General features: G+C 40.4%; 1 protein-coding gene across 3 annotated transcripts in view; it reads right to left on the reverse strand.

The window, feature by feature from the left end:
- Positions 1–633: 633 nt before the first annotated feature.
- Positions 634–13,889, reverse strand: part of LOC129763278 (pyruvate kinase-like) — a 28,166-nt gene continuing 14,910 nt past the window's right edge. For 2 of the 3 annotated variants that reach the window (XM_055762178.1, XM_055762177.1), the window contains exons 2-4: positions 1,391–2,771; positions 1,167–1,323; positions 634–1,059 (exon numbers count right to left, since the gene is read on the reverse strand). In XM_055762178.1, coding sequence (XP_055618153.1) covers positions 1,047–1,059; positions 1,167–1,323; positions 1,391–2,762 — 1,542 coding nt within the window. In that variant the 5' untranslated portion in view covers positions 2,763–2,771 and the 3' untranslated portion in view covers positions 634–1,046. Of the gene's footprint in view, positions 1,060–1,166; positions 1,324–1,390; positions 2,772–6,591; positions 6,633–6,726; positions 6,867–13,889 lie in introns of those variants that run through there. The other variant, XM_055762176.1, reaches the window with a different exon arrangement.

The raw sequence follows: 13,889 nt of genomic DNA on the forward strand, positions 1-13,889 counted from the left end.
TGCGGAATTTTCTCTGTAGTTACTACTGAGGGTTTTATCATGCCTATTATTGCGTTATCATCTGATTAAACAACTTTTACGACAGGGACATATTTGGTAATCTATTAAGTAAAATAATCTTTATATATAAAAGAAGGATTTTCCCACGTACGTGTAAAATATCATCACGGGAGAACGGCTGATCAGATCTGCGTCATCCGTACATTTCGCGAGTTTATCTTCACCCAAATTACAATGATAGATTACTTTGGAAAATATTTGAGATGATTAGAAAAACTCGAAAAAATTTACTATACACATCTTTATATATAAAAAAGAGTTTTTTTCCACGTACGTATAACTCATCATCACGGGAGAACGGCTGATCAGATCTATGGCGTACATATATTTTGTGAGTTTGTCTTAACCCAAATTAGAACAATAGAAAAAAATATATTTAAGATGATTAGAAAAAAATGACTGCATGACCTATTTAAAATAAAAAGGGAAAATTCGGAAATAAGAGATAAGAGGAATCACTAACATCAACGTTTTCTGCTTCTAAAGTGGTCAGACACGCTACGTACGCTGGTCAGAAGTGGAGAATAATGTACCCTATGGATTTGGTCGTCTTTGAAATCAGGAGTCAATTCGAACAGTAACGCATATGCTACTCTTTCTAGTTTTATTTGTGTATCATTAACATCACTTTCCAATACATTCATGCATAAATAATTTAGAAGTTAACCAAATCATGTCTGAGATAACGCTGATCCGATACAAACCTTTTTGAACATCAATAGCCATCCTATACTTGCCCAACAAAAGTGCGAATTAGGGACATTGATATCTTTGTTACTCAGTCCGGCAAAGACAAGCGTTGTTGAGGTGTTTTGGAAATTGTTTTTCCTCAGCACAAAATCAAAACGGTTAACGGTTAGGATGAGAGTGCTTTTGTACGGCGTTTTGTTTGAACGGCCTAACAGTAATACGACTGCCAATCAGTATTGGTTGCAACAATCAATATGGTAGGGTTAGCTGAAGATACGATGTAGGCGCAAACGAATTTATTCAACGTTCCTGAAGGGGAGAAACAGAAAAATAGGTTCATTCTTCAATATTCGCTTCTCGATTCTTGCTGGACGGGAGCGCTTCAAAAGAATAACTTCTTCCCTTCATATACGTACACAATGCGGATGGTGTTGGTGAAACCAGAGCCTTGCTTCCAACCGGTGACAACGACCACCGGGTTGCCTGGCTTCAGGAAGCCACGTTCCTTTCCGAAGTCCATGCCGTAGTGGACGCGTGCGTCGACATCCTTCAGCCAGTCTTCCATGGCCGACTCTGGATGTGGGATAAATTGGATTAGCTGTTTAAGGACGGCACATTCGTATGAGAGCAAATGACTTACGTTCGTATATTACAGGCAAAATGCCACGATATAAATGGCACTGGCGAGCAGTTTGAGGGAACCGAGTGACGGCGATGATTGGGCAGCGTGGTCGGTATTTGGAAATGAGATGGGCAGAGCGTCCGGACGTAGTAATCACGATAACAGCAGCGGCGCGACTCTTGATGGCAGCCTCGGCAGCTGCGATCGCAATTGAGCACGCAGTATCCAGTGGATTTGGGGTTGTGTTGACCAGATCATTGAAGAGATTGCGGTGCCATAAGGCAGCTTCGGCTTCCTTGCAAGTCTTAGCCATTGTTAGTACACACTCCAGAGGGTACTCGCCCTTGGCGGTCTCTCCAGACAACATAACACAATCAGCTCCATCAATGATGGCGTTCGCAACGTCGGAGATTTCGGCACGGGTTGGGCGTGGCTTCTTGATCATGGACTCCAGCATCTGAGTAGCACAAATTACTGGTTTCCCGGCACGGTTACAACGAGCGATCATCGACTTCTGAGCCAAGAAGACCTTTTCGGCAGGGATTTCGATACCCAGATCACCGCGGGCGACCATAATGCCATCGGAAGCAGCGATGATCGCATCCAGATTCTGCATACCCTGTTGGTTCTCGATTTTCGAGATAACCTTGATGTTCTTACCATTCTCTCCCAAAATTCCACGAATTTCCTTGAGGGCGGCGGCGTTACGAATGAACGAGGCGAAGATAATGTCGACTCCCTGCTCTACACCGAATTGTAGATCAGACTTGTCCTTCTCGGACACAGCAGGCAGATCGACTGGAACTCCCGGCAGGTTGACACCTTTACGAGAACCCAGCATACCACCGTTCTCTACCGTGCAAGTCAGTGTATCACCGCTAATACTGTCAGCAACCAAAGAGATCAAACCATCGTCAACGAAGACACGATCACCCGGCTTAACCACCTTCACAATGTTTACATAATCAACGTAGATCATCTCCTTGGTACCCTTCTCCAGGTGTTCCTTGTTAGTTGTCAGCTGAATCTTATCACCCTTCTTCAGCTCAACCTCACCGGTTCCGCTGCCCTCGATCAAACCGGTACGAATCTCCGGACCCTTGGTGTCCAGGGCGATAGCGAGCGGGAATGGCTTGCCCAGCTTCTTCGAGTAGTTGTCCACCGCCTCACGAATGTTCTTGATGGTATTTGCGTGGTATTCGTGCGAACCGTGCGAGAAGTTCAACCGAGCAATGTTCATACCGGTGGCCATCATCTTCTCCAGCGTTTCCGGCGCAACGGAGGCCGGCCCAATGGTACAGATGATCCCGGACAGGCGCACGAATGGCGTCGCCGAGTCAATATCGAGCGAACACATGTGCTCCAGGTGTGACACCGATTCCGGATTCATTTTGCGACCCTGGAAAAACAAAAAAAATCATTGTGAGTTCGAGCTGTGGAGATTGCGGTTGGTGGCGGTGTTCGCTGGACACGTTTTGAGTTATTTACAATGTGAGAGATACCTCTGTTCGGAGAGTTACATCTGAAATAGAACACAAAGTGCGTGCCGAAATCTAGTCGCTGTTTCGCAGTTATCTTGGAGAAAGTCATTTAAAGGTAAGCGTAATATTGATTAATCGGGCGCTATCAAACTGTCAATCGAACGCTCTCCGGCTTCGCCTGGATGCTCATTATGGCGATGAAATAGTTGCGTTATCAGCGTGGAGTATTCCAGCTTTGCAACAGAAAACATGGTACATAGCTTGAACTAATTATCAGTGTGATAATCCACCCTTCCGATTGTTCGGACAACTGTTATGTAATGTATATTGGTAAGTTGTAAACCACGTACTACATGTATGTGGGCGCAACCGTAACATCCGTACCTCTCGCGTTAAAGTTAACGAGTTCAATTCTTAAGACGCGTCCACATTACGCCAATCGGTCTTGGCCGCCCGGTAAAGCCGGCTAAATGTGGACGTACCGCCCGGGCTTGCCGACGTGCTGAAAACCGACTCGAATCAAACCGAACCCAACCCGAAACAAGTGGGTTCGGTTCGAGAAAGTCGAACCAAAACAAAACGAAGTAAATTAGCGTTGACGACATAGTGCTTCGTGTGTTCGTGACGGCTTCGTGCATCCGATGGGACTTCGGCTTCGTGCACCCGATGGGGCGTCCACATTACATAACGAACCGAATATGCCGCCTGGTACAGGCCGATCGGCATCATTCGGCATAATGTGGACGCGCCTTTACTCTCGACATTTTTCTGAAATGGAATGTGAAGTAACGAACCAGTCAAAAGTGTCGAAAATCACTATATAATACATAAAAAAAAGAATAACATGCATTAATTGAGGCGACCCATTAATTTCCAGGAATCGAGCAATGTGAAGGAATGCAGACAAAGGTATAACAGCATTTGTATGAAATATTCAACATCCTCCGTATCTATTCGCGTTGACAGCGGAATTATGTCGACATCTGGATTCGACATTAGTTTGTATGAGGCCAACTATTCTCTATCAGATTAGTCAGCCCTTAGGCAGTTTTAAATTGCTAAAATTTGTATGAAATTTTTTTCTTGGCGTTATTTACCTACTAGAAATACGTTGTTCTGATCCTAATTTAAACTATTTTCCATGAATTTTCAGATATTAGACACAATTTTTGTGTGATATTTTTATTTATTACTTGCAAGCAAAAGTGATTTTCTTTCACATAGAGTACTAAATTTATTTGGAAAAAATAATTTTCATTCATAATTTTCATTTAAAAAGTGTGTTCATTTTGTCTGCAAACCTATATTTTGACCTGTAATTGGATATTGGCGATGAGAGTTGTACAGTGTCGACTTTCAATGTGGGCCATAATTTGGGCCCCGAACTCAATGTTTACAAAAATGTCCAATTATAGGTAAAATTGTCCAAAAGAACACACATCGTGATGTAGGAGAAAACCCACTGGATTGAACATCCTACAGGAACAAAAATGTATGTCTTGGGCAATGTTTTTGTATAGTGATTTTTTTTTTTTTTTCATTTTCCGGAAAACGGAAGAACGGATAAATACAATTCTTGAAGATTGAAGGGTTTTACACCAATGGCTTTCGTTAAAAATATATATAAATATATAGAATATATTTATTATATATTTCAATTGAAATGTTACTCGGGTGACAATTCGTCAAGTTTTGGTAAAAAATCCTCACATAAAAAAGGTTTAAAAGGCTAAAGCTTCCCATCTTACACCATCTCACATCGGAAAACGTCTGAGTTTTTCCAAAGCTCACATGAACCAACAGTGGGACATGGTATGTTGTGACAAAGAATGTTTCCAAAAAATACATTTTTCTATATACCATAACGAGAAGTACTGCAATGTATAGGTTATCTTCAGTGACGAAAACAAGTTCAATTTGGATGGTCCTGATGGTTTCAACGGGTACTGGCGTGATTTACGGAAGAAGGAACAGTATTTTTCAAACAGGAAATTGGTGGAGGCTCGTGCATGTTTTGGGCGGGATTCTGTGCAACCGGAAAGCTCAACATAGCTTCCACATCATTCAAGGATTACAGATTACATGTTCTGAAACCCTCTCTCCTACCGTTTTTGCGTGGATATCGTCACAAAAAATTCACATTCCAGCAAAACAATGTCACTATTCATATCAGCAAGGAAACTAAACAAATGATTAAAGACCAAAAACTTAATTTTGTAGACTGACTGGCACGCTCTCCAAACCTGAATGCTGTAGAAAATCTTAGGGGGATCCTAGTACGCAGAATCTACAATGAGGGAAAGCGGTACACCACAAATGAAGAGCTCAAGGTCGCAATTTTGGAAAGATGGAAAAATATCGAGAAATCCGTTCAGCAGAATTTGGTAAATAGTATTCCAACAGGAATTTTTCAGGTTATTAACCGAAATGGTGAGGTCAGTCGATCGTTCTAAATTTTTCATTGACAATACTTATGAATTTTGAAATGGTCTTATAGAAACTGGATAGCTGAAATTATCATATTTAAGCACAATAAATAGACAAACAACCCTTTTGAACGAAATTGACGTTAGATATACTTTATTCTAAGCATTCAACAATGTATGAAAAGAGAAAAAGAGAAAATTCCGTCATAGAAAACTTGCAATCTAGTGGTACATCTCGGATCACAACAATGTTACGAACAGTATTAGAAACAGTGGGATATGGAAACTTGAGGTCCTACTAGATTGCGTTCATTGTGGCTATGTTTACGGAGCAAGCGCGGACAATTCATAACAAGATCATCATATTTCTGCAAACGTAGCCCAAGTGGACGCTGGTACTCGTGCGCTTCAGCCGTTGACCATTATCACTCGTTCGTGGGATTGGAGCCGTAAACAACTCGCATACCATTGCTAAGAAGCAACGCTAATGCTAATTAGAATGCCTCCAGAGCCGGTCACCACAGCGGGTATATGAGCGCGCCCGATCAATCACGTGGGACAACAACTTGCGCACACTTATTTGGCGGTGGGGTGTTTGCCATTACTAGTAAAGCAGTGTTTTGTTTATATTTCGTTCCACTAGTAGAGACAGACGATAAGTTTGTTATCGCTTTCTTACGACCGAGAGGGCGTGACATTCAAAAACGCTTCACAGTAGTGTCTCGAACGGAAATTTTGCTATTCTCTTCCCGGTGTTTGTTATTGTGTTATTATTTGTGGAAGGAGAAATTTGATGAAATTATTTTTAGCTTTTCGTCGGATAAATTTCCATCGAGACGCGACGCGGTGAGGGCACACGCAGGCATCAAGGTGTACCCCCCCAGCACTCACTCTGTTTGGCGTTCGAGGTGTCCTTGGTCAAGGGCACTGCCGCTTGGCATTTCGATAATTTTTCTCTTATTTCCATCTGAAGCTGTGAAAAATCAATACTACGCGCGTTGAGAATCTCTCATCTGTGAAATTCCCAGAAATCAACACTGCTTTTCTAAATTCGCTCGACCTAGATTTCGGCACACGACCACGACCACCCAACGGTCAATGTCTGGCCGACAAGTTCAGCAAGGGGTCATCGTTGGCTCGATGTTGTTCGCGAATCCTTGGCAGCTGTTGCTGTGACGATGGGACTATTATGCACTCGGCCTCGGGTTGATAACAGATGACGCGCGCCCTGGTAGTTACAGAACACACGAGACAAGCACACACAGAATCGCCACGAAATGGCCCTCCGCGGATGTCACACGAGATTCGTTACCTTTGGGTCAAAATCGTAGTCAGTAACCCACACCATCATCCCTGCGCGGTGGAAAGTATTTATCAGTCGGGTTGAGAAGAGGGAGGAGAACAAATAATATCTAGGGTTTCCCCAGGATGAAGGGACAAAATTTACACAAATTCGACAGCTGGTATCTCTTCTAGTTGGACCACGACGTCGGAAGCTGCGGTCTGGTTGACTTTTGGGATGCGAACTAAATTTTTCACTATTACACAACGACGCGAGGATCGACCGGTACCGTTGCAGGACTGAACTGAAGTGCCGTCGATTAATCGATAAAATTTTCACAACCAGCAACGGGCAACTGACGGTCGGTAGGGCTTCACCCACTCGAGACGAGCTTTGCCGAAGGATTACCCGAGTAGGCACCGAAGCCAGGCTAATGAATCTTTGATATAGGTTCATCACAGCGCCAATAATTTGTTTGCTGGGTGGTGGTATTTTTATCTTAACAGCCGGCGTCAAAGCTTACTATACTGGTCGCCGGTAGCGTGGATCGCGATTGTTATTGTTTAGGTGTCACGCAGATTTTCCCGTACACCTCATCCCTCTTCTCACAACCGCTGCAAAGCGCAATGGGTGATGTGAAATTGCAGCACACCACGTTTCGATAACTGTATGCGCTCTGTTAGCTACTGATCAAGAGTACTGGATACTAACTATGATAGTGCAATTCGAATAGTGGTAAAAAAAGCACCCGTCCACCCATCGCACGAGGTAGGAAGATTCCGCGTAAAAATAATACGTTCTTCGGCACACGGACACAACGATCTTTGGGTAGGGGAAATTTTGTGGGTGCAAGAGAACTCATAAATTTTCCGGCTGACATCACACATTACGTTCTTGCATCAATTCGGTGCATAATATTCCCTTGCGAGACGATTGCCGCTGTTCTACACATTCTATCCTTACGTTGCTTGTGTAGTTTGATACCGAAGACAAACTTCGTTGACCGAAATATGACATTAGGTGAATTCCTCGTATGATGATGTGACCTGTGTGTGTGTGGGACAATCATGCGCCTTAGCATCGTCGAATTCATTTTCATGTTTTCAAATGGGGAGCGCGTGGTACATTACGAATGTTATGGTTTTATTCATTCCACACCGAGGAAGACCTTTTCGTGCTCCGCTGAATATTTTCTGCCAATTCTATGTTATGATTCATGACGTAGGACTACGTCTTACATTTCTATACCGGGGTGTAAATTCAAAGTTTCGAAAACGAAACCGTTACGCTGGAGAATGAGATTTTGAGCGTGAATAGCTCCTAAACAACTGTACGAAATGTTATGATAAACACTTCACTCGAAAGATAAAATGTCTGCGCATTATATACATGTTACTGATCCAAAAACTTGTTTCAATAGCCTTAAAATTTCTTTCAAAACTGGCTATTGGAATCAACATAAGAGGGCGCCGCTCGGAAATCCACTCAGTTATAATTGAACAGCGATTGGATCATGTTGTCGCTGTTGTGGTGAAGCTAACTTCGCTCATCATGAAGGCGCCGATAAACAGTGCCACCAAGCGCCTGTTTGTGCACCTTAAGCCAGAACGGAATCCATCAGGAGGAGAGTGATGCCACTGAGAAAGTACCAGCATCGAAAATTGGTTCCGCTTGAGGCATCGGAGCAGCCGCCACACACACACACACACACATACACGCGCGCAACTCTTTTCGTTTGGTGGTTATCGAGCAATCGAGAAGAATCCGGAAAGATGTCATCGTTGCTGCAAAATAATCTGCCAGGTCCCCTTGGAATGCAAGCGAAAGTGTTTATTTTTATGTTTTCTATTCATATAATAATGCGACCAAATACATTTTGTTTTGAGATTTTTCAATCAAGTGCAATTAGCAGAAAAGCTTCTAAAGGTTATTATTCCCTATAACGCGGTGAGCGCGTACCGCGTTACATAACGCGCTATAAGAAACTTGGATTTAACTTACAAACCAGGCTAATTCGTATCGCGTTGTATGGGAACCGCGCTATAAGAAACTCAGAATGAGTACAAATTACATCATTCGTGCCGCGTAGTATGGAGACCAATAAGAGATCATAAAAGGACATGATAAAAAATAAATAAAACAAAAACTAAACTAAAAATTTCCATTCAAATGTTCCAATGTGTTATTTCAAAACTGCATTCGGGTGTTCTTCTCTGATAAAATGGATCCCTACCTAGATGAGGACTACGGACGTCAATGGTGTTGAAGTTAAAGTTAAAGTTAAAGAATTTGCAAATTCTTCCTGTAACAATTTTTAAAGTATACTGATTTTTTGTAAACAAAACACAATACGCTTGTGCACGGTTTGTGAACTCTACAACAGCTCATGCTGCAAACGTTTCATCTTTTCTACACGAAAAACATTTATCTTCGAATGATGTACTAGTAGCAGCTGAATACTACTTAAATTATTGAGAGAGAGCAGAATTCAGTCAAACTCTTGCGATCATCCTTTCTACTATATTCTATCGCTCCCTCTAACCCAGCTTTGTAACTAAACGGGCACACCTTTTTCCATAGGTCAGCCTTGAGTTCACCGAGTGGTTTGATAGGTTTGGCAATTAGCTAATTTTGCAGCACGTCTTGACTTGCGAATCACATCCTCTAAGCCGGAGCTTGCCTGAAACGGCTAAGAGATTATGTTGAATGTTTATATAAACATATCCAGTTGAAATCATGCATTGGGTGCACGAAAAAGCTAATGAGACGTTGTTGAACGGAAACCGCGCTACATGAGTACTGCGTTATAGGAGGGCTGTCGCAATTTCATCTCCGCGTTATATGGAAAACGCGTTCTGAGAGTACCGTGTTATAGGAGGGTTGACAGTATTGGATGCATAAAACCTTGGGCCTCCAATGTAACGCTCTCCTTTTCGAAATCCTCCAAATATTCATTTATTCATTCATTCAGAATGGATTTAGATTCAACTTCAAGCAAATGATCATTGAATCAACGATAGTCCTACGTCAGCCTAGCGGTTATACCACAGATATTCACCCACTTCCTGTTTTTTAAATTTTAATTTGAATTTTTGTTTTATCATTAAAACAAGTTACCTACTTAACCTATCCTTATCCTGGAACCTATGAAACTACTGTATAAATTCTGGGCAATCAAATGCTCGTAATAGGAATAGAAATTTCACTTCCAGGGTATCCAGGCAGGCTCTTTCGTGAACCTCCGTTGTTCTCGCCCAGGAAGGCAAATTCAGAATTATCTTGAATTCGTTATATAAGAATTCGTTCTGAACGCGCTGGAGTATCAATCTGTGTGTCCTGGCACAGCCGCTCCAGACAGGAACCGCATACTCAATTGCAGGATAAATGGTCTGTTTATAGACAGTCATCTGATTCTTCAGACAAAGTTTAGAATTTCTAAAAACCAACATCAGATGAATGTTTAGCTCTAGAGTGAGTCCCAAGAAGACCACTTTTCTGGACCATTAGATAAGTGAGTCGCCGAACCGAATTCTTACGTTATCAGACGGATCTCGATCTCAAATGCGGGAATAGAATAGCCTGGGTCTTTCCCGCATTGATAACAATTTTTCAACTGGTATAATACCCTGTTAGAGTATACAGCCCACCCTGCAATTTGCGAGTCAGAGCACCGAGAACGCGACTTTGAAACAAAAGCGCAATGTCATCGGCAAACTGGGACAATATATCATCACCGGGAAGCGGTGGGATGTCCGCAGTATAAATGTTGTACAGAATGGGCCCAAGGATACTTCCTTGGGGCATACTTGCATCTATATTGAAATGCTCTGAGCACACATTATGCAGGGACACCCGAAATGTCCTACCAGAGAGATAATTTCTGATGATCTTAATAAGATGCATTGGAAAATTGAGTCGCTGCAGCTTGCACACTAGACCATCGTGTCACACATTATCGAAAGCCTTTTCAAGTTCCAGAAGCGCCATCGCTGTCATCTTGGACAACGACTTGTTCCGCTGTATGGTGGATGGTAGACTTCTCTATCAGATGCGTAAGCCCGAAGGTAGTGATAAAATGTTTAAATTTTCACTTCATATCATTTGATCGTCTGAAAAACGTAGTCTTGGCCCTCGACCTTATAACTCTATTTTCCATTTGTTACTCTATCACATAGAATGCATATGGTCGGTGTTCAGTCAGTCCGGACTAAGTAACAAAATAAGAAAAAACGAGTTAATAGTAGCAAACAATCAAAAATGTTTTAACCTACATTATTTTTTTTATCACATCACACTTATGTTGCAAACAGCCAAGCTTATGGCATAAATTTATTTTGACTGATCAGCAAAAACCGATAGTAGTATGCAGTCAGAGTGGACCATGTGCATACAACCATAGCAAATAGAGCGAAGCCACGTTTTGCTGATAACCAGAGAATGGGAAGAATTTCAAATGAAATATTGCGTTTCTCCGCATTAGAAGATTATTCCTATTGTTCTACAATGAACAAGGAAAAGTAATTTATAGAGCAATTCCATGCCAAATCGACCGACGGCTGACCCGACCTTCTAAGAATTTTTTTGAAATTTGGTACTTATGATGGAAACTACCTAAAATCACAATTTTCATTATAATATTACCAATTTAAATTACAACTGATTTTTGAAACGGGCGTATTCAAAATCATCGATCTTTGTTTCAAAAAATCGTAGTTCAAAATTCAGATGTCTGATTAAAATATGATCTTTGACAAAATTGAATTTAACACTAAAAAATTTTATATTTCAAAACACACACCCTTCGATTTTTTTTTGTATATATTTTTTTGGAAAGTATGTATGGTGGCACCGTGTCGGACTCCCCAAAATAGAGATATAAACATTGAGTATGTACGGAGAAGTACAGGTAAACTTCGATATAACGTACATTTCACTTTCAAAATTGTACGTTGTATCGAATCGTATGTTATATCGAAGCATAATAAAGTACTCACAAACGTAGTCTATAATACATTATTGTTTTGCTGTTTTAGTAAAGTTAATGAGTAACTTCAATCAGAAGACAAAGCCAGCTTTTCTCATGATGTTTCCCTTCGTACTGTTGATTAAAACTTGATTCGTTAAGAATCCGGAATTACAAAACCAGCTGTATTGCGGGATTGATTGAAGGTACAAAACATGTTTTAGCATTACAATACAGATATTTCATTGTTTTATCAGAAACAAAATACTGAAAAAAAAAAATTTCCTTTACACTTCGGAAATGTGTACGTTATATCGAGTGACGTTATATCGAAGTTATATATTCATTTTTGATTGGGAAATTTAACGGACAGTTGTCAGTGGGAGTGAGATGGACTGTGGAAAGTCTGTTCAATCAATTCCTAAGGAATGCCCTGCGTCTATAAACGGAAATCAAATCGCCAATGTGGACTGTTTAGAAACTGACTGGAACCAAAAACAAATTAGTTGAGGGACCGTCCTTTTACACTGCTGAGAAGCACAATATCGCTTCTAGATGGATTAATTCGATTTTTCATCATTTAACGGACATTAACGGACTTTGGTTGAATGGAATTATTCCTCTTATCTCCTATTTCTCAGAATAAACCCGAATTCATCCACTTAACGATCAGTATAATCTGAGCTACTCCTATTTGGGGTTCTGAAGTTTAATCCTTTTATCCCTCCTATTCTCGTGTAATTTGATATACGGGACATGAGGTTTAATTTAATTATTTAAACAGAAACTGGTCAGCAGCGCCGGTCAGAAGCATCTTCATATAAAACATCTGATGGGTTTCATGGAATTTGTCAAAAGCGGAAAGTGATTCAAATTTTCTTTAGACGGATATCAGAATTATGGAAAAAAAACTAGAGAAGAATTTAAAAACAGTATCTTGTGAATGCTTTGCAATGATAGACTCATTTTTTCCTTGTTTGAAACTTATTATCATTTTTTATTATTCTTTTAATCAAAGTATGTCTTCAAAACAATATCGTTGAAAATATCTATCACGTAAAAAGAAAAAAAAACAATGGCCTTATTCGTTAGAGCTATCGTTTTGATTCGGGTCTTGTCTACCAATTACGAATGCTTGAATTATAAAAACGAGGTCTGCAATGATGGAAAAACTTTGCAGTTATTATTTTATACCCAAAATATCAACAAATCAATATTATACATAATCAATCGTAATGATCGTTCTTTCTAATAAGTGATAATTGATTATTGTTTCTCTCACACTATTACAGCGTATTTGGGCCAGTGGCCTCCATTGCCATTTTATGGTGTTGCAACTCCCTGTTAAGTGGCTCATAGACGTTCGATATTATGGTGCAAAATTTTGGTTTGTAATATAATTGATCGTCTAGGGGCAATATTGGTATTGCACAAACCAAAATACTCAATATTATTGATCAATAATATTGAACGTCTATGGGCCGCTTTAGTCTAATCCTAAAAATAGAAATAAAAAAATTCTATTCATTCAGGACAATCAGAAGTAGACCTTTCGTCATGTTTCAATGGGCCTACGGAAGCTACATTTTAGTCCTTAATTACATCCCATAGCGCATTTATCGAATACAAATAAATAAATTTACGTCCTCTGGATACGTCAGGATTTCGTTCTAAAAATGTCACTGTTTTTTGTTTATCTTTTCTTTTCTAAAAAGCAAGACAAGATTTAAAATGTTAGCAAAAAAAAGCTAAATAAACATGAAATTAAACTTACTCCATTCCGCGTGACTAGCTTTCATCATCTCAAACACAAGTGACAAATATACTTGTTTTTCTCCGTGGAAGTTGTCACGACGGATGAATTCTTCCGGATTATACACACGCGGTGGCAGCCGTAATAACGTTTTATACAATTCACCTCGTTCTCACCGTGAAGTGATGTTCGTGATCAGAGGCCCATTGTATAGGTTTAGTGAAGAAAATTCTGCTGAATATATGACATGATTTCATCATCAAACTGTTCAGTCACAGTTTATGAAAAATATTTTTTGTTCAGTCAGAGTTGACCAATTACACATAGCCAGTGGTGAAACCCTCTTGATTGACCTTAAGTAGTATTTTTTTATGATAATACCATTGTACAACATTGCTAAAGAGTAGTTAAGAACTGTAGAAAAACCATTGGTAGAATGATTGGAAGCTTCTAAATAACACAGCTTCGAACTTTGTGTTCGATTTACTCGAAATCATAATTATGTTACTTAGTCCGCACAGTGATACAAAAGCCCAAACATCGTGAGAAAATTAAGAGCGCATCTGAGATGCTTTCTAGAAGCATGGTGTCTTCTGCAAAGTTGATCTAAAG

This window comes from Toxorhynchites rutilus, chromosome 1 (genome assembly GCF_029784135.1).
Source record: "Toxorhynchites rutilus septentrionalis strain SRP chromosome 1, ASM2978413v1, whole genome shotgun sequence".
NCBI classification, from domain to species: Eukaryota; Metazoa; Arthropoda; class Insecta; order Diptera; family Culicidae; genus Toxorhynchites; species Toxorhynchites rutilus.